The sequence below is a fragment of the Amphiprion ocellaris genome, chromosome 13, assembly GCF_022539595.1.
Source record: "Amphiprion ocellaris isolate individual 3 ecotype Okinawa chromosome 13, ASM2253959v1, whole genome shotgun sequence".
Classification (NCBI taxonomy): domain Eukaryota; kingdom Metazoa; phylum Chordata; class Actinopteri; family Pomacentridae; genus Amphiprion; species Amphiprion ocellaris.
The window spans coordinates 1,343,479-1,363,535 of record NC_072778.1 but is presented as its reverse complement, the minus strand read 5'-3'; the positions used below and the strand labels follow the sequence as shown (position 1 = coordinate 1,363,535).

Here is a 20,057-nt window from a genome sequence, read left to right as displayed (position 1 = left end):
CATGCTATACTATGACGTTTCTAGAGTGACATGCTATACTATGACGTTTTTAGAGTGATTTGCTATACTATGACATTTTTAGAGCGACATGCTACACTATGACGTTTTTAGAGGGACATGCTATTCTATGACGTTTTTTGGACAACATGTTATACTATGACATTTTTAGAGCGACATGCTACACTATGACGTTTTTAGAGGGACATGCTATTCTATGACGTTTTTTGGACAACATGTTATACTATGACATTTTTAGAGCGACATGCTATACTATGACGTTTTTAGAGTGATTTGCTATACTATGACATTTTTAGAGCGACATGCTACACTATGACGTTTTTAGAGGGACATGCTATTCTATGACGTTTTTTGGACAACATGTTATACTATGACATTTTTAGAGCGACATGCTACACTATGACGTTTTTAGAGGGACATGCTATTCTATGACGTTTTTTGGACAACATGTTATACTATGACATTTTTAGAGCGACATGCTATAGTATGACGTTTTTAGAGCAAATGCTGATACTACTTCTACGACTCTAACAGCTCTTTATACTACTACTGCTGCTTGTACTTTTAGTATTATTACGACGATATACGATATACGCTGCTTGTACTTTTAGTATTACTACTACTGCTGCTTGTACTTTTAGTATTACTACTACTGCTGCTTGTACTTTTAGTATTACTACTACTGCTTGTACAACTATACTACAGCTACTATTAATCGTCTGCTATTTGGTTGTCAAGCTGCTAGCTCGCCTTAGTGTTTTGCTAGTGGCTAACTAGTTAGCTCTCATAGACTGGAAGCTCTCAACAAGATTTAATAATGAAAAAAGAGCCAAAAACTATTCTTACCTATGAAAAGTCATTCCAAGTTTCCTTGTCTCAATCGTACGACGTAGTGTGTAATTGTATGCAGCACAGTGAGCCGGCATACTTGTTGTTTCCGTTTTCACGCCGTCTACATCAACGGAATGCACTGAAACTTTTCCCCCACTAGCTTAGCCTCGCTGTAGCACGCAGCTCAAAGGGGCGTGTCCTATCTACTCATTCATATCTATAGACGTGTTCTATCTACTCATTCATATCTATAGACGTGTCCTATCTACTCATTCATATCTATGGACGTGTCCTATCTATTCATTCATATCTATGCCACTAGTCTGGTCCGATGCAGTCTCCATGATGACGTTTCACGAGTATGTCAGAACGTAAGTCCGGACAGTTACGTACTGAGAAACGGCCATAGTCTTCTTACCGCAAAGGTACAAAGCTGCTCGTCTTCTCCTCCTGCATCAGGAAACGTCTTCAAAGCTTCTTCAAGTCCAAACGAAATACAATCAAAAGATTAAACTGACGTCATTGGTGCATTCAGTTGCAGTCGGACAACCAAGTTGCGTTCAGGAGCGTCGGAAATCGGAGTTTCAGTAATGTAAATTTCCAACGAAAGTTTTGGGGGTCGCCAATCAGATCACTGGGGGGGCACTGCACCCCTGTGCCCCCACGGAAGATCCGCCACTGGCTGAAACTAAAGGAGTGGTTCTGGCTCTGAACCATTATTGATCATTAGAACTGTAGTTAAAGGAATGGTTCTGGTTCTGATCCATTATCTATTCATGTCAAAACTCATCTGAACCAAACAAACTCATACAGGCGTGAAGCAAACTAAATGTTTTTATTTGATAAGAACAGGTTTATGGTACATTTGCATATTTACATCATCTGTACAGATGTTCCAGCCTCAGCGACCTGCAGGTTTCAACCAATCAGACGATTAGCGCTGATTATTAGCAGCTGATTTAAAGTCAGACTTCTCTTTATTTACTGCAGCAGTTTGATGAACTAACAGAAAACTAACCAACATGTTTTTTATCGAGGCTCACAGACACCCAGAGTCCGTTTTTATGAAGATTCAACAGAAGAATGAATGAATTCATCCTTTAAACTCTTGGTGAATGATGACCACATGCTGCTGCACACCGACACAAACCAGACATTTCAAGGCAACAAGCTCTGAGTTTAGCTAAAATTCTTGCCTGATAAGACCTTTAATTATATTTTTTTAAATCAATATTTTCTGTGAAGCTTTTTTCTTGACAAGAAACACAAAACAGAAGATGATGGTATGAAACATCTGACCAGACAGAAGATCATCTGCTGATCAAATAAAAGAAGATGAACTCCGGGGTTGGTCACATTGAGTTCATCTGACCTGAAATTAAACTGGTTCATTTAATAAATGTTATAATACAAGAGCTTCATTTATGGTGTAAAAAAGCCTTCAGAGTTCAGCTGATGATTGTATTCTTAGTTCTTGCTACAGCGACTTTTAAATTTCTGTTGTTTTCTGATAAAACTTCACTTCACAATCTCTCCACTCATTAATTATGGCTATATTTTCTGTATTTACTGTCTGAACCTTTGCCAGAAGAAGCTCTTGAATCTCACTAACAGCATTTGTATTTAATATGTTATTCGTATTTAAGAAGGTTTTGCTTTTCTGTAAAAAATAACAGATATTTTTTTCCAATGTAAGTTTGCTTGTGTCAAACATTTTCTTCTGCATTCCGACTCTACGATTTTTAGAATTCTGAGGCAGAAATGCTTCTAAAGTTTCTTTGTCTTTTAGATTTACAGCCTCACTACTTAATGTGCTCCTTTATCTTCACAGAACAGACCTGAGCTGTTAGAACATTTGGAGATAAAACCTCGACAGAAACGTGCTTTTAACTTCAAACAGCAGTTAAAGACTCAGAGCTTCATATAGATCTGTGTTGAATAATGTATTTATATTTAATTATATAGTTGTGGTTCTAAAATTACTCATAAAACACATTAATGGTGAAAAAAAATGACCAAGAGCTTCTTTTTATCAGTGTCATTTACAAGATTACTATGTTGAACTTATCAGCAGGTTAACATGAAAAGAATAAATATGTGGAGGCGAACGTGTTCGTTCATTCATTCATTCATTCATTCAGACTTTCATTTATAGGGTCAGTAAGGGTTTAAAAGTCACAAAAATGAAGAGACGTGGAGTTGGATGATGTTCAGACAGCAGATGTCATACGTGACCAGAAAATGGAAGACGAAGGCTGCAGACGTCCTGGTTGGTTTCCCAGAAAGATCAGGAAATAAGTGGGACCTCTGGACTAAGTTCTGATCCCGTCTGTGTCCCCAACGCCAACCCTAACCCTACTAACCCTACAAACCTTAACACTAACCCCAAAGCTAACCCTACCAACCCCCATCCATAACTGGATCTAATACTCTTAATATTCCTTTAACCCTTCAGCTGCAGATATTTTTTAATGTTCCTTCACCTTAAATGGGAAGAAAGAAGCTTCTACTGATCATCTGTGTGTTGGTTGTTAACCAAACTGATCAATTAGTCCTGGAGCCACTACTAGGTTCTAACCTACAAATCATGAAGACCATCTTTAAATGGATCAGCCACTGGTTTCTATTAGTTTCTGTGTGGTATGAAAAATATCCTCAGATATTAATGTTTCATTTAAAACTACTTAATATTTCACTTTTCTCCACAGCTGTTGGTTTATCAGTCATCAACACTTTGGTCCACACAGGGTCAAAGAAGGAATCATGGTTCCCAGATGATGTTCCGCGTGGGTTTGGCTGGAACTTCTACACTATGGGATGGTTGGATCATGTTCGCAGCTCATTAATTCAATAGCTTTGTTATCATAAAATGAACCAGTAATTACACAACAAGCCATTATCAAACAGGATGCTGATGGGGGCTCTGATGGAAACATCACTATGGTTCATCATCTGGAGAACATGTCAGTGTGGACTCTGTACCATCCATCCAGCAGAGACATTTCAAGGTATCAGTGAAAAGAACGACTCGCTACGGAGCTGCAACAGTTCACCAAAGTTACCAGAATTCCTTCAGATGTTAGCAGATATCTGGTTGGATCAGTGAGCAGCTGTACCAGGTGGTGGGAAAGGAAATATCACCAGATATTACCTGGATTCATGGATGTGAGTCCCCTAAAAGTTAAAACAGGTAATGACCTCATGGTCTGAAGGGTTCATCTTTAAGAACCATGAGCTGATGTTTGTCTGCACCAACATGGACCGACCGACGCTGCAGGGCTGAAAATCCAAAAACTAAACGCTGATCTGTGATGTTTAAAATATCCCAGAGGCTATAAATCAGTCGGTCCATCGATGATTAAAGGCCTGGTCGTGTTGTTTTATTTTGCTAGTGCTGTTTTTATCCTCCTCTGAGGCGTCGCTCTTCTTTCTTTGGATCATCTCATCTTGAATCAGAATATTTCAATGTTCAGTCCTGTTGCAGCTCCATCTTCTCCACATCTTCTTCCACCTGCATCACCTTGCAGTCTCTAATGTCTTCCATCTCCATCATGTCGTCCTTCTCTTGACCCAGCGCTGCTTTAACTTCTGCTCCAGAACGTTCTCTGCTTTCTGGTTGTCCAGAAACTTCTCCTCTCTGTTCAGAAGTTAGTCCTGTCTGTTCTTTCACTGAGGGTTCTTCTTCCTCCACGGTGGGGACCACAGAGAACTCTCTCCTGCTGTCAGGGCTGGCTTTAACTATGGTCACACTACTCATTCTGCCCCCTTGTGGTGAGGAGGGGGACAAAGGCAAACTGTCAACTCTGTCTTTAAAAAGCTGATCAGATGAGGAACCTTTAGATTCTTCTGATGCAGCTGGTGAAAGCTTAGATGTTTTGAGAATTCCAGCTCGTTTCATTTCCATCTTTTCTTCGGTCTTTGTGATTTTGGTTCCTTCAAAGTCTAGATCCTTTGATGAACCTGAAACCACGTCCCCTTTGGTCACAGACGTTACAGAGGTCACACTTTCCGACTTCCCAGTGAGTCGAGGTAAATTTGGGAAGTTCTGGTCAGCTGGAGTAGAAGGAGAGGTTAGTACTGACACTGGTCTGGGGTCAGTCAGAGCCAGTGTTGGAGAACTGGCCTGCAGAGGACTAGAACTTTGTCCAAAGGATGATGATGAAGGAGGCGATCTGCTGATCAGGAGCTTTGGACTTGGTGTAAGTGCTGGAGAGGAGACAGTTTCTGCAGGTTCTGATGGTTTATTCCTCAGACTCAGGGTTGGACTTGGAGTCACTGGAAGCGGTGAGGTAGGAGTTCTCAACAGAGAGGCTAAAGATGGGGTCTGGATTGGAAAGGAAGATGGAGGGGATGAACCTAAGCTTATTAATGCTAAGGAAGCACCAAGCCCCTTCTGTAGATCTGGACTGGAGCTCGGGTCAGGAGGAGTTTGGGTGACTGAGAACCCTGCAGGAGAACTGGGTTCAGGCTGGTTGGTGGGTACCACAGGGATGAAGCCTGGAGCTGATCCAGGCATGGGGGTGATGGGTGTGGAGGTCTGCAGGGGTCCAGGATCATCCTCAGATCTTTTCACAGATGCTATAGGAAGAGAACCGGGAGCAGAAGCTGCTGGAGCTTCAGGACTGGAACCCACTTTAGCAGCCTTCTCAGGACCAGGGTTCTGGGAGAGGTTCTGACTTCTAGATGAGGGAGAATTCACAGAAGCTTTCAGTTCACCTTCAGAAGCAGGTTTTGTGTTTGGCTCCTGATTCGTTTTAAGGTTCTCCACCTGCACCGGTTCTTCCAGCACCACCGGCTGCTGCTGAAGAGCAAATCTAACTCCTGGGGCCTCCTTACTGGGCCCCTCCCCTCCTCTGACGGCTACCGGGTCGCTGCCCCGCCTCAGCCCAAATATGGTCACGCTCTTCCTTCGTTTCCCTGCGTTTGCAGCGACCCCATTGGCTCCTTCTGGAGGTGGCCGGACTTCTTTAAACATGCTCCTCAGGTTGTATCCGCCCTCCCTCCTCTCGTCACTGTCCTGTGATTGGTCCAGCTGGTCTCCTGAGATGGCCAACGGGTTGATGCCTCCGTAGGGCTTCTTATCGGTGTGGGTCACCCGGAACCTGAGGGAAACCGACACCTTGGTTAGACATCGACTCAGACTGGTCCCTGTTCACCGACGGTTCGGTGCTTCTGTTACCTTCCAACAGAGAAGACGGTCTGCTCTCCGGGTCGCTGTTTGGACCGAGCGGTTCTGCTCTGCCTGCGGCCCTTTTTGGATCGAACCTGAGCACAGAGGTGGCAGGAGTTGTGGTCGGTGCCGGAGTGGACGGTGTGGTGATGGGGAGGAACGCCACCGATGGACTCCTTACGCAACCTGGACATCAACAGCAGGTTTTTAAATGAGTCACAAACTATGAACCTTTCACATAAATTCAATAAAACTGGTAAAAATAGACTCTGAGATCATTTAAGTTCTATAGGCGGCTTTGGATTAGATTAGTTCTAAAAGGTTCTCAAACACTCAAACACACCTGTTTGATCTGAACACTCAGGTCTGGATTCCTGTATTCTGCGGGTAAAATAATCAACTTTATAATACAGGAGTCCAGACCTATATTTTATTATAACTATTCTATTACTGTTTATTCCAGAACCTCACAAACCTCCACAAAAGTCCCTCCTCAGCAGCTGAGCTGGTTCCTGGTTCTGGTTTCATACTGAAACATATTCTATCTGTTGAGTTTCAGGAAAGGCTTCCAGTCACAAAGACTCCCTGATTGAACTGAAACCATTTGGTGTGAGATGATCTGCTCAGGTTTCATTTTCAGTATTTCTGGTTTTTACTTGGTGTTTGGTCGGTTTGAGACTAAAAGAGGTCAGATGTTAGAAGCTTCTTTATTTTCAGGGTTCTGTCTGATCTAGTAACGTTTTGTCGACTGAAACAGCAGAACGATGGAGAACAAACGCTGACATGAGTGTAACTGAAGACGGATTAGTCGTCCAGGAGGACCAGACTGCTATGAGATGATTAATATTATTATTGATCGGCTCACCGGGGGTCGTGACGAATGCACACTTTGTTGTTTCCCAGCAGCTCATTGAAGGCTTCCATGTTGGCTGGAGGTGACAGAAACATCCCATATTAGATGAAATAAGACTGTTTTGGCGCTCTGTTTAATCCGTCTACAGCTGGAATCACAGACGGACTTCAAAACGGTCAAAATGTTAAATGAAGAAGTTTCAGTCAGAAAAGCTCAACCATGAAGACAAACCAGTAAAACACAAAGCTGGTCTGGATAAACGGATTAAATGAAACCACCAAAACATTAACGATGAATTAATCAGTCACCTTCATTTTCAATGATGCATTTGAGGATCTGCTCCACGGTGTCCTGGTTCTCCTCATCTTCATCTGAAACAAACAACCAGGAAAACCAGAACTTTAACTCCAGTTTAGCCTCAACTAAAGAACCAAAGATTTGATATTATTAGTGGTTCTCACAGCATTTTACGGTTTCCGATAAAGAATAAATGTCTCTTTTCAGAAATAAAGTGTAGAAGAAGAAATAACTGTTGAAGGACATCAGAGTTTGATGAAAGATTTTCTAAAAGTTGCTATTATTTACAGAGATTCTACTGAGTTCAGTTCTGAAGGTACATTTATGAGAATGTTGGATTAGCTTATATTAAATTAGTTCATATTAAATTAGTTTATGTCAGATTATTTTAAATTAGTTTAAGTTAAATCAGTATATGTTGGATTAATTTATATTAAATTAGTTGGACGGATTTTTTGTGTCTCGTTTTTGTCGTTTTGTGTCCCGTTTTTGTCGTTTTGTGTCCTGTTTTTGTTGTTTTGTGTCCCGTTGTTGTCGTTTTGTGTCACGTTGTCTTCGTTTTGTGTCTCATTTTTGTCATTTTGTGTCTTGTTTTTGTCATTCTGTGTCTCGTTTTTGTCGTTTTGTGTCTCGTTTTTGCTATTTTGTGTCTGTCTTTTTGTCATTTTGTCATTATTAAACTCCTGTAAGACTCTGCTGTGATCTAAACTGTCGATGATTCGATCGCTCACCGTCTGCGTCTCCTCCCAGCTTCTTCTCCTCCTCCTCGTCTTCGTCCATGTCTCCGGTCCGGCAGCGGTATCCCTTCTTCTTCAGCAGGTGGCAGATCAGGAAGCCCAGCAGTCCGGTGAGGAAGAAGAGGAAGACCACCAGGAAGATCATGTAGGGTGGAGGATGTTCCCCTGAAGCTGAAGCCTCCGGCTCAGTCATGGTTCAACCTGCAGTCCGACACACCTGAGTTTCCTTCACAGCATATCATCAGAACAACAGAAGTATTTAATGTCTGCTGCTGAAACACAAACATTCATATCTGACATCATGTTTCTGGTGCTGATCTGTTTCAGACGTAAGAACGTTTTAGAAGAACAACTAAAGTCCTGTTTAAATAAATGGAGACGTAGTTTAGAGGGTAAAACAACATACCGGCCTCGATTCAAATCCTCTTCAAACGTCTGGAAAACACAGAAACGGGAAGAAGAATGGATCCTTCACATCTTCTCTGTGTTTGGAGCCGTTTCTCTGCATGTATGAAGAACTGGAGGACATTTTACATCCCATAATCCACGTATTAAACCCTAAAACATGCAGTAGTGTGTAAATGTTCTTGTCCTGAGACCAGATCTATAAAAACTAAGAGAAAAAAATGTTTTTTATATTTTAAATCCCAAATAAGTCTGGAGTTCCCCTAAAATACCATTTTTCTCTTGTCCTCCCCCCTGATGACCAAACTGAATCTCTAATAAAACAGTTAGAATCTCATTTAAATGTCCTTTTGTGGTTTTATTTTTTCATTCATGTCTCTGTAATTGTGGGAACATTTTTTTAAAGCAACATAATATTTTAAATAATAATTATTATTCATGGAACATTTCCCACAACATGTTAGCAGAACCTGTTGATGATGTTTTTGTCTTTTATATCTTGTTTTGTCACTTTCTGTCTCATTTTTGTCTTTTTGTGTCTCATTTTTGTCAATTTCTCTACAGTTTTGTCTTTTTCTGACTTGTTTTTGTCTTTTTCTGTCACTTTTGTTGTTTTATGTCTTGTTTTTGTCTTTTTCTGTCACTTTTGTTGTTTTATGTCTTGCTTTTGTCTTTAATGTCTCGTTTTTGTTGTTTTGTGTCTCGTTTTCGTCGTTTCGTGTTTTGTTATTGTCGTTTTCCGTCTTGTTTCTGTCGTTTTATGTTTCTTTTTTGTCAGTTTTTGTCATTTTCTGTCTCGTTTTTGTTTTGTGTCTCGTGTTTGTCATTTTGTGTCTTGTTTTTGTCTTTTTGTGTCTCGTTTTTGTCGTTTCCATCATCCAACAGTGTTCCTACAGAATGTGTAGAGCAAAGCTGTGTCCTCTCTTCTATTTTCCATCTTTCTTGACTGAACGTCTCCCTCCAGCTCATATTATCAGGATCAGACTAATTCTTTGGACTGTTTTCCATCAGTCAGTTTGTCCTCTTGGTCAGCAGTAACAGCAGCTAAATATCTAGCTTCTACTAGAAGCTGAGAAAAAGATCACATTAGCATGGATTAGAGTAGAGTTAGCAAACAGCACACAAAACATGGAAGAAAAATGAGCCAATCACTACCTATTATTGATCAATATGGAGCAGAAACCTGGAAAAGAGAAGGCTGATTTTTCAAGCATTTAGAAGCCCAGATGTCCTCTTTTCTGTCTTGTTTGTGTGGCTTTTTTTTGCCTCGTTTTTGTCATTTTCTGTTTTGTTTTTTTCATTATCGGTCTCGTTTTTCTTGTCTCGTCTCTTGTTTTTGTCATTTTCCGTTTTGTTTTTCTCGTTTAGTGTCTTGTTTTTGTTGCTTTACGTCTTGTTTTTGTTTTTCTGTCTCGTTTTTGTCGTTTTGAAGCACAGATGTCCTCCAGTTCTGGAATGATCCTTAAATAAAATACGATTTCTGAAGCTCCAAAGACACGTTTATGACTTCATATTACTGTAGACTGAGTTTTATTTATTTGCCCCCCAGTGAGAGCAGAAGACAAACAGAATGTTGAATTTGAGTTTTTCTGTATTAATTAACTTCCTGACTGTTCATATTCCTGTAAAACTCATTTAGTCCTTCACTTCCTCCAGACTCCTGCAGTATTTTATGGAGTAATACTTCTACCTACAGATGTGCTTCACAACATAACATTCAAAAACAGTTTTTGGCCTGTTTGCCAACAAATAAATGGGTTTTCTTACCCGTTTCCTGCCTGTCAGCGGCTGAATGTTGGCATGATCTCTGCAGCCTGGAAGCAAACAGAAAAACTGTTGAGATGGAGGATAAAGAGTGAGAATGTCTCGGCCACACCTTCTATATCATCTCCAGACAAACACGGAGGCTCAGCGAGAACAGCTAGACAGGAAATATAAATACTGCAATATTTAGACGCTGCTCTGGAACACATGACCTCACACACACGTATTATTATTACATATTTATGTCACTTAATGGAAAAATAAACGTGGAAAAAGTTTCTAGGTTCACTTTAACAGTTGATCAGAGCCGACCTCCAGCTGCCTTATCAGGAACACACACACACGCACGCACGCACGCACGCACGCACGCACACACACACACACACACACCAGCTGTCTGCTTCTCTGATAAACTCGTATCGACTCTAAACACCTTCAGCGGCTCCTAACATCTGTGTGGGTTGAAATAAACACGTTTTAATAAACTATAAACCTGTTTGTGTCTTTTAGGGAGTTCTGGGACGCTGAGGAGGACATTCAGAGACACTCAGCTCAGGAAACACAGACCAGTTAGGTACGAGTTCAGCCATCCCATGTGACGCTACTCAGCCAATGAAGGCTCTGCATTCCAGCCACTAAACATCGCAGCTCTGCATTCAGAAAACAAGTGAGGGACAGACGAGAGGAGGACGGACAAATTAGAAAGACAAATAAAGCGACACCGAGAGGAAAGTCGCCCTGCACATGTTGACCATGTTTGGCTCAACATCCAGCTGCAAGCCAGCTTCTCCTTGAGAACGACCCTGACACCATTCAGACCATGATTCAGAATACTGGCAGCCCAGTACTCCCATTACAGTTTTTTTTCGATTGCTAACATGCATTGGTCAAAACTGAAGTCACATGTTCAAAACTCTTAACACAGTCTGCAAAACAGAAGTCCATGTGGACCAAACTGTGAATCACCTTCCATTGCTTTCACACAAAATGCATTCAGTGACCACAGTCACCAAAATTCATCAACTCTTGTCTCAGTTACTAATTCACCACCTGCAAAACACTACACTGTTACAGCACATTTTTCAAATGCTAACACACTTTGTTCAAAACAGTTAAAAACACAATCAAACCAGAATGATAGGTGGGAAAACGTGGGGAATTTCTGCTGCAGCCACATTGAAATCTATTGAAAATCATATCAAAAATATTGGCAATAAAAATAAATAAAAAGATTATGTAATTCCAAACACAGCTGAGTGTAGTTGTCAGCTGAAAACCGATTCAGGTGATCTGTGTTTGGCCTCACCAGAAACCATATGAAAGGAGTGGCTTCTGATTGTTTTTCCTTTGGAAATGTGAATGAAAGAGCACCGGTTCAGCATTTTTTGTAAGGCACAGAGAGAATACGTGAATGTTCTTGAAGTAAATTCCTGCATTCCTGATTCATTCTTGTTGCAATATATTACAATAATTTAGATCACTCAAAGTGCAAAGATCTCATTTTATAATAAAATACTGATTTATCTAAAAATAAATCATTCTAACTTGAAAGGTGAAAATTTATTTCATGTAATGCTCTGTTGTTGTTATTTTGTGGTTCAGTGTGCTGAGAGTGACAGGGTTCGTTTCCAAAGTGAGACTATTTGCTAGTGTTGTGGTTGAATGGGCTTATTTTGAGACATGTATGAAGTTTTTTGTTGGTGAGAAACAGTTTTGGGGACGAGATAAACTGTTTAGCTGAGATGCATGATGGAAATGCAGGCTGTGTTAAGAGTTTTGAACATGTGATTTCAGTTTCAACCAATGCATGTTAGCAATTGAAAAAAACTGTAAGCAGCAGGGGTATAAGGGGAGTGATAGAAGACAGGAAAAAATGTAAAAGTGTGTTCAACTGTTTAAATTTTTGGAGATTTCGGTATTGTTAAAGATGTCCAAGTTGGTTCAGGTTGTTCAGTCATTATTTTTCACTTTATTTTCAGATGTACAGTTATATTAAAAGTTACTTATTAATAAATGTTGTCAAAATGTTTCTGAACCGTACTGAATATATTTGATTTGACGGTCAGTTATTGATTACATGCAGACACTAATAAAACTACCAGGTTACATCAACATATATCACACTTATTCAAGTTAGACATTAACGTTTTCTGGACCTTTGCTTTAATACATTTTCTCTGACTGGACCTCTTTGAATTTAGCTGAATACCCCTGCTCTACTGGATTGCGATTTTTTTACTGGATTGCATTTTTTTCCAACTTGTCAACAAGTTTGTTTCAGTCTCTAAAGATGTTTTTTAATTTTTGTTCTGAAAATCTGACCTGCCTGTCAGTTTTTGTCCGTGTCTGAATTATTAGTCATTTTTGAAAATAAATATTTTCTGCATATTTACTCAGTAATTTATTGTTTATATTTCTACTAATTTATGTTTAACCCTCTTTCTGTGGTTGGACCGTACCATTCCAGCAGCGGGGGAGTCTACAGGACTCTGAGTTATTGCAGAGGAAAAGTTCAGGGTGGAAACGTATTTTCTGGACCTTCAGCTGCTCTGAACTGGTTCTAACCTCTCAAACGTTTATTTCCAGCCGCTGCTTTAACTGGAGACTCGGGATTCACTTCAACAGCTGGAGGAAAATCGTGACTTTGGGCTGAAAAACTGACTTTAAACTGTTCATGTGAAATAAATCATTTCATCTCAGAGGAGTATTTGGTTTGTGATGCTTTAAGGAACTATTTCCTGTTTCCTCCACAGTAAAAGTTCAGTCACAGAATAATAATAAACTGACTGAACAGCTTCCTGTCAGCTGATCTCTACTTCCTGTGTGTTCCATTATGTTATTTACTGTTAAAGATAGAGAGTAAAAGCTTCAGTCAGCAGCAGCTTCTACTATTAACTAGACTGCAGGAGGCTGTAATAGGCTGCAGGAGGCGGCAGGAGATGGCAGGAGATGGCAGGAGGCTGTACTAGGCTGTAATAGGCTGTAGGAGGCTGCAGGAGGCTGTAATAGGCTGTAGGATGCTGTAATAGGCTGTAGGAGGCTGCAGGAGGCTGTAATAGGCTGCAGGAGGCTGTAGGAGGCTGTAATAGGCTGCAGGAGGCTGTAGGAGGTTGTAATAGGCTGTAGGAGGCTGCAGGAGGCTGTAATAGGCTGCAGGAGGCTGGAGGAGGCTGTAATAGGCTGCAGGTGGCTGCAGGAGGCTGCAGGTGGTTGTAATAGGCTGCAGGTGGCTGCAGGTGGCTGCAGGTGGCTGTAATAGGCTGCAGGAGGCTGTAATAGGCTGCAGGCGGCTGTAATAGGCTGCAGGTGGCTGTAATAGGCTGCAGGTGGCTGTAATAGGCTGCAGGTGGCTGTAATAGGCTGCAGGTGGCTGTAATAGGCTGCAGGTGGCTGCAGGTGGCTGTAATAGGCTGCAGGAGGCTGTAATAGGCTGCAGGAGGCTGCAGGAGGCTGTAATAGGCTGCAGGTGGCTGTAATAGGCTGCAGGTGGCTGCAATAGGCTGCAGGAGGTTGTAATAGGCTGCAGGAGGCTGCAAGAGGCTGTAACAGACTGCAGGAGGCTGTAATAGGCTGTAGGAGGCTGTAATAGGCTGTAGGAGGCTGCAGGAGGCTGTAATAGGCTGTAGGAGGCTGCAGGAGGCTGTAATAGGCTGCAGGACGCTGCAGCAGGCTGCAGGAGGCTGTAATAGGCTGTAATAGGCTGCAGGAGGGTGCAGGAGGCTGTAATAGGCTGTAATAGGCTGCAGGAGGCTGTAATAGGCTGTAATAGGCTGCAGGAGGCTGTAATAGGCTGTAGGAGGCTGTAATAGGCTGTAGGAGGCTGCAGGAGGCTGTAATAGGCTGCAGGAGGCTGGAGGAGGCTGTAATAGGCTGCAGGAGGCTGTAATAGGCTGCAGGAGGCTGGAGGAGGCTGTAATAGGCTGCAGGAGGCTGTAATAGGCTGCAGGTGGCTGCAGGAGGCTGTAATAGGCTGCAGGTGGCTGTAATAGGCTGCAGGTGGCTGCAATAGGCTGTAGGAGGCTGCAGCAGGCTGCAGGAGGCTGTAATAGGCTGTAATAGGCTGTAGGAGGCTGCAGGAGGCTGTAATAGGCTGCAGGACGCTGCAGCAGGCTGCAGGAGGCTGTAATAGGCTGCAGGAGGGTGCAGGAGGCTGTAATAGGCTGTAATAGGCTGCAGGAGGCTGCAGGTGGCTGTAATAGGCTGCAGGAGGCTGTAATAGGCTGCAGGTGGCTGCAATAGGCTGTAGGAGGCTGCAGCAGGCTGCAGGAGGCTGTAATAGGCTGTAATAGGCTGTAGGAGGCTGCAGGAGGCTGTAATAGGCTGCAGGACGCTGCAGCAGGCTGCAGGAGGCTGTAATAGGCTGCAGGAGGGTGCAGGAGGCTGTAATAGGCTGTAATAGGCTGCAGGAGGCTGCAGGTGGCTGTAATAGGCTGCAGGAGGCTGTAATAGGCTGCAGGTGGCTGTAATAGGCTGCAGGAGGCTGTAATAGGCTGCAGGAGTCTGTAATAGGCTGCAGGTGGCTGTAATAGGCTGCAGGTGGCTGCAGGTGGCTGTAATAGGCTGCAGGTGGCTGTAATAGGCTGCAGGTGGCTGCAATAGGCTGCAGGTGGCTGCAGGTGGCTGTAATAGGCTGCAGGACGCTGCAGGAGGCTACAGGTGGCTGTAATAGGCTGCAGGTGGCTGTAATAGGCTGCAGGTGGCTGCAGGTGGCTGTAATAGGCTGCAGGTGGCTGTAATAGGCTGCAGGTGGCTGTAATAGGCTGCAGGTGGCTGCAGGTGGCTGTAATAGGCTGCAGGACGCTGCAGGAGGCTACAGGTGGCTGTAATAGGCTGCAGGTGGCTGTAATAGGCTGCAGGTGGCTGTAATAGGCTGCAGGTGGCTGTAATAGGCTGCAGGAGGCTGTAATAGGCTGCAGGAGGCTGCAGGAGGCTGTAATAGGCTGCAGGTGGCTATAATAGGCTGTAATAGGCTGCAGGAGGCTGCAGGAGACTGTAATAGACTGCAGGAGGCTGTAATAGGCTGTAGGAGGCGGCAGGAGATGGCAGGAGGCTGCAGGAGGCTGTAATAGGTTGTAATAGGCTGCAGGAGGCTGTAATAGACTGCAGGAGGCTGTAATAGGCTGCAGGAGGCTGTAATAGGCTGCAGGTGGCTATAATAGGCTGTAGGAGGCTGCAGGAGGCAGCAGGAGGCTGTAATAGACTGCAGGAGGCTGTAATAGGCTGCAGGAGGCTGTAATAGGCTGCAATAGACTGCAGGAGGCTGTAATAGGCTGCAGGAGGCTGTAATAGGCTGCAGGAGGTTGTAATAGGCTGTAGGAGGCGGCAGGAGATGGCAGGAGATGGCAGGAGGCTGCAGGAGGCTGTAATAGGTTGTAATAGGCTGCAGGAGGCTGTAATAGGCTGTAGGAGGCGGCAGGAGATGGCAGGAGGCTACAGGAGGCTGTAATAGGCTTTACACGAAGGAAGAGCTGTTATATCATTTTGTTGTTGTAGGACACTGTAGATATCTACTGATGGTTGATTTTGGCTTGGTGGAGTGTTTTGAGCAATGGCTGGGTCCCGTTTTGACACATGTGGCTTAGAATTGGTGTTCACTGTACAAGTTGTAGGATTTAACTGCTGGTTATTGTAAGGTGCGACTTCACTTTCTGTCACTGGTGCAACATAGCCTTGTGGTGCATGAAGAGACATGCTGCTGTAAGGCTGAAGGCACAAATTGTGTAACCTGTGGATTGAGAGATGGAGACTTGGACTTAGGCTTAGCCCCCTCTTTGTAATAAGATTCCATCCCATCAGAGAGCCTGGATGCATTGCTGCTTTTATTGCTGCCACTGGCCTTTAGCACAGCTAGCTTAGCATTAGTGACAGCTATCTCTGTTTCCAACTCGAGCTGTTCCCTCTTTTTCCTTAAGAGATATTCCTGTTCCTCCAGAGCGTGCTTATTCTTTAAAGCAGCAGCACAAGCCGAGAGTGCAGCCTTTTCCACCTCTGCTCTGATGTGCTCAGCAGCTGTGGACGACTGGCTGGAGAAACTGGTTGTTGAGGAATGATGTGACAGCCTTTTAGAAGTTCCTGACGCAACACTTGAAATGCTGTCCGGAGGTTCAAACTGGATCTCCTCTTCATCATCAGCAGCTTTGTTTTGAGTCTCCTCTTTGATTTTGTTTTCATCCTTTTGATCATAGACTGCAGCATCAACTTCCTTTTCCTCACTGCCAACAGCAGGTGGTTCACTTTCCTCTCCAGTATTGTCAACAGTAAGATTTTCATCATTTAGTCCAGCAGGACCAAGCACAGCAGCTGGGCAACTTTGAACATCAGACAAGCACTTATTTACAACAGCAATAAACTCAGAGACATTCAGCATTTTAGCTTGATACCATATGTCATGTTTTACTGCCTCATACTTAGGAAATAGACCCAGCAAAACCTTATGTCCCCAGTATGTTTCATCAGACAAACCCATAAACTTGTTAAATTCATTTTTAACCTCATTTACAACCGCTTTATTTTTCAATAACAGAAGAATAGATTCTTTAAGCTTGGACAAATTATTAAATTTAACCTTTCTTTGTCTTTCCAAGCTACTTTTTTTTTTTTTTTCCAGTAAAGCCTTTTCTGTTGGCTTCACCTGACGTTTTTTCTCAGTTTGCATTTTGGTCTCCACACCTATAACAGTCTCAAAATGTCTCTCCGTTTTGTCCTCTTCTGCCATTTGGCCAAAATGTAATGGTTATTTTAGAAACCCGCAATGTTGTCACGTAATATCAGTGCCAAAGCACACCTGGACTCGAAGTTCATTTAAAACAGTTAGGAGTTTGCTACCAATGCATTGGGTTTACGCTCACCGTACCATTATGTGTGCACACAGTATTTACAATGGCCATTCATAAACATCAGAGCTGAACCTCCTACCCCAATCGTGCGTTGGCCGGCGTTGACGAGTTGACATCCTGTAATGTCTATTGAACAAAGAAGTCAGGTTGCTTTTATACCCTCTGGTAAAGGATAGAATTACAACATCTGGTTTAAACCCCTACTAAAGAGTGATAACTCCTCAGACAAAAACCCCCTACTCTGGACATTCCTAAGGGTCACAGGTCAGCTATAGGTTAACAGTGGACCCCAATGTCAACACAGCATAGGATTTCTGGAGCCGAAAACACATTCCTCAGTACTTACTACCACCTGTTAGTTAAAAGTTCACTCTATGGTCAACAACTATCAGAACTCATATCAGATCAGATACTACACACCCACCAGATCCCAGTACACTTCAAGCCCAGCAACACTCTGAGGCAAAAGCTGGTCCATCCCAAGGACAAAATTCCAAGGGAGAAACAGAGCAATGTGGTGTACGCAGTGCAGTGCAATGAGGAATGCTCTGACCTGTACATTGGAGAGACTAAGCAGCCATTACACAAGCGCATGGCACAACACAGGAGGGCCACGACCACAGGCCAGGACTCAGCAGTTCACCTCAAGGAGAAGGGGCACTCCTTTGATGACCACAAGGTGCGCATTCTAGCCAGAGAGGACAGATGGTTTGAGAGAGGGGTAAAAGAAGCCATTCATGTCAAACTAGAACGGCCATCTTTGAACAGAGGAGGGGGCCTCAGACACCACTTGTCTCCCACTTACAACGCCGTTCTTAGAGCCCTCCCAAGGAGGTGCAGCCATCTGTCCCACTTGCAGTCAGGTGACCCCCAACCACCCTCCTAGAGGGCTGGGAGGGGTAACGACCGCCCATCAAAGGCTAACGACTCACATTAACACCTAACGAGTCTGTTGGTTTCGGGTCTTTGTCCACTTGTTTTTGCCACCACCCTCCTGGTGGATAAATATCTGGTACTCCCCACCAGGCTTTCAGAACTGAAGAAGCCTCTTGGATGAGAGGTGAAACGTTTTCGACTCACACGAGGTTAGTCCAGTTGCCATAACTTATGCTTGCTTGAGACTTATCATGACCTGGATGACTGAGAACATCCACTGGTGTTCCGATGGCTCAGGCGGCTAGCTCCGACTGCTAGCTCCGGCGGCTAGCTCCGACTGCTAGCTCCGGCGGCTAGCTCCGACTGCTAGCTCCGGCGGCTAGCTCCGACTGCTAGCTCCGACTGCTAGCTCCGGCGGATAGCTCCGACTGCTAGCTCCGACGGCTATCTCCGACTGCTAGCTCCAGTCCTAGTCCCAGGGCAACAAGTCCGATTCCTCTCGATCCAAAACGAGACAGTTTTCGACCTAAATTGTAGCAGCTATGTCCTCTACTTATCCCTACATGGTTGTGGATAGCTGTTCCAGAGTTTTGACGTGTACTCAACCTTAAATAAACGGATTCTTAAGAGTAGAAATAATCCCAATCATTTATTATCGCTCTTTACCCGGAACTAAAACTTGTTCATAAACAAAATAATAAAACGCAACAAGTCGAGCACAATCGAAAACTGTGTACCTCTGTGTTTCTGTCCAACAACACCTGAACCAAATCATACAATCACTTAAATACCTACATTGACCCCAGGCCGTCAGCCTCAGGTAAAGAAATACAGCCCCCTGGGGTCTTGGGTGAGAAATTACAAAAACAAAATGAAATATGGCTCCTACACTATTCTCACATCCACCACACCAACGTTAATAACGTGGAGGCTCTAGTGGAGTTACAGCAGCAGAAAGGAACAAAAGCAAAACTAAGAAAGTTTCTGAATCACAAATGAAAGGCGTAGTCTTTACACTAACATGTCAGAGTCATCAGACAGACGGACGGATGGATGGATGTCTGCTACAGCTGCTAATTTAGTATTCCATGTTCTCATCTTGTTTTTATCTTGTCTTGTCTTATCGTGTCTTATGACATGCTGCTGGTCACACTTTTGTCAATAATAAAAACTCGTCAGGAACTGATTCTGTTGAAACTAGAGTTCTTCTGAACTGCCTCAGCTGTTCCATCCCATAATTCCATAAATATCTGAGGACTTCCTGTGGGAACTCCCAGCAGACTCTCCGCCACATTCCAGACCAGAGAGGGTCCACATCTGATCCAGAACTCATTAAAGTAACCGTTCATGACTATGCTGGTAATTAGCTTCCTAACTGTGCATTATTTCCCATTAAAACCAGCTAAACCAGCTTCACAGACCCCAAATCTGCTGCTGACTGGCAAGAACCTGGAACTTCTTCCATCTCATCTCACAAACATGAAAACTTCTGATCTTTCCCCACTGGCAGCTTCACGGTTCTTCTACAAACATCTTTACTCCCCTTGATCCGACTGTTCATCTCTAATCTCCAGACTCTTCATCTCTATTCTCTATGTTCTGACTGTTCTGCTCCAGAGTTCACTTGGATCTGAACCAGTCATCCTGCCTTCTACATGTCCAACATGTTTCTGAAGCAGATTTGACACTGAGGTGATGAAAACTGAAGCCGAATTTTCCATCTGACTCGGTCCATTCCTGGAACGACCTTGGCTGAGTTTCTTTCCGGACGTGTCTCTCCCGGAAACACAGAAAACTCTAAAGTGCGAACATTATGACCCAAGTCCGGCGGGTCGCTTTAACGCAGCGTTCCTGTTTTCTCCCATCAGCTGCTGATTCACTGCAGCATCCGGATCGCAACCTCCGACCACACCTTCAGCTCCACCGGCCCGCAGGAGGCAGCTCTGACCGCCGCCTGAAGGTTAAACTCTCACCGGGCTGGACGGTCACAGCGACGGTCCGATGCACGGCAGAACAGAACCACACAGAACCGCACAGAACCAGAGAGACTCACCGTAGATCCGGGCGGGACACAGCCGGTCCTGCGGTGCTGCTGCCGGGATGCTGCTCCATGATGCGGCCGCCGTCCGGATCCTGCAGGAGGAAGCTGCTGAGGAGGCAGGAAGCTGGAGGACGGAGGATGGAGGATGGGCTCCACGAACCGAACCTTCTGCTGCAGCTTAACCTCTGAGTGTCCGGACAGTCTGACAACCACACAGTCAAAATACAGA

General features: G+C 43.8%; 1 protein-coding gene across 6 annotated transcripts; it reads right to left on the bottom strand.

Moving 5' to 3' along the window:
* Nucleotides 1-1,665: 1,665 nt before the first annotated feature.
* On the bottom strand, nucleotides 1,666-19,973 carry rell2 (RELT like 2). Of its 6 annotated transcripts, none has more exons than XM_055016551.1 (8): nucleotides 19,841-19,973; nucleotides 10,079-10,125; nucleotides 8,313-8,464; nucleotides 7,901-8,132; nucleotides 7,181-7,243; nucleotides 6,885-6,948; nucleotides 6,029-6,205; nucleotides 1,666-5,951 (listed from the first exon to the last, which is right to left on the bottom strand). In XM_055016551.1, exons 4-8 carry the CDS (start codon nucleotides 8,097-8,099, stop codon nucleotides 4,319-4,321), a joined length of 2,136 nt encoding a protein of 711 aa, XP_054872526.1. In that variant the 5' UTR covers nucleotides 8,100-8,132; nucleotides 8,313-8,464; nucleotides 10,079-10,125; nucleotides 19,841-19,973; the 3' UTR covers nucleotides 1,666-4,318. The 6 variants fall into 6 exon arrangements, with proteins under 6 accessions (XP_054872526.1, XP_023117778.1, XP_023117779.1 ...); XM_023262010.3 differs by having other exon boundaries at nucleotides 7,901-8,107; XM_023262011.3 differs by having other exon boundaries at nucleotides 8,313-8,424.
* Between the last annotated feature and the right edge of the window lie 84 nt (nucleotides 19,974-20,057).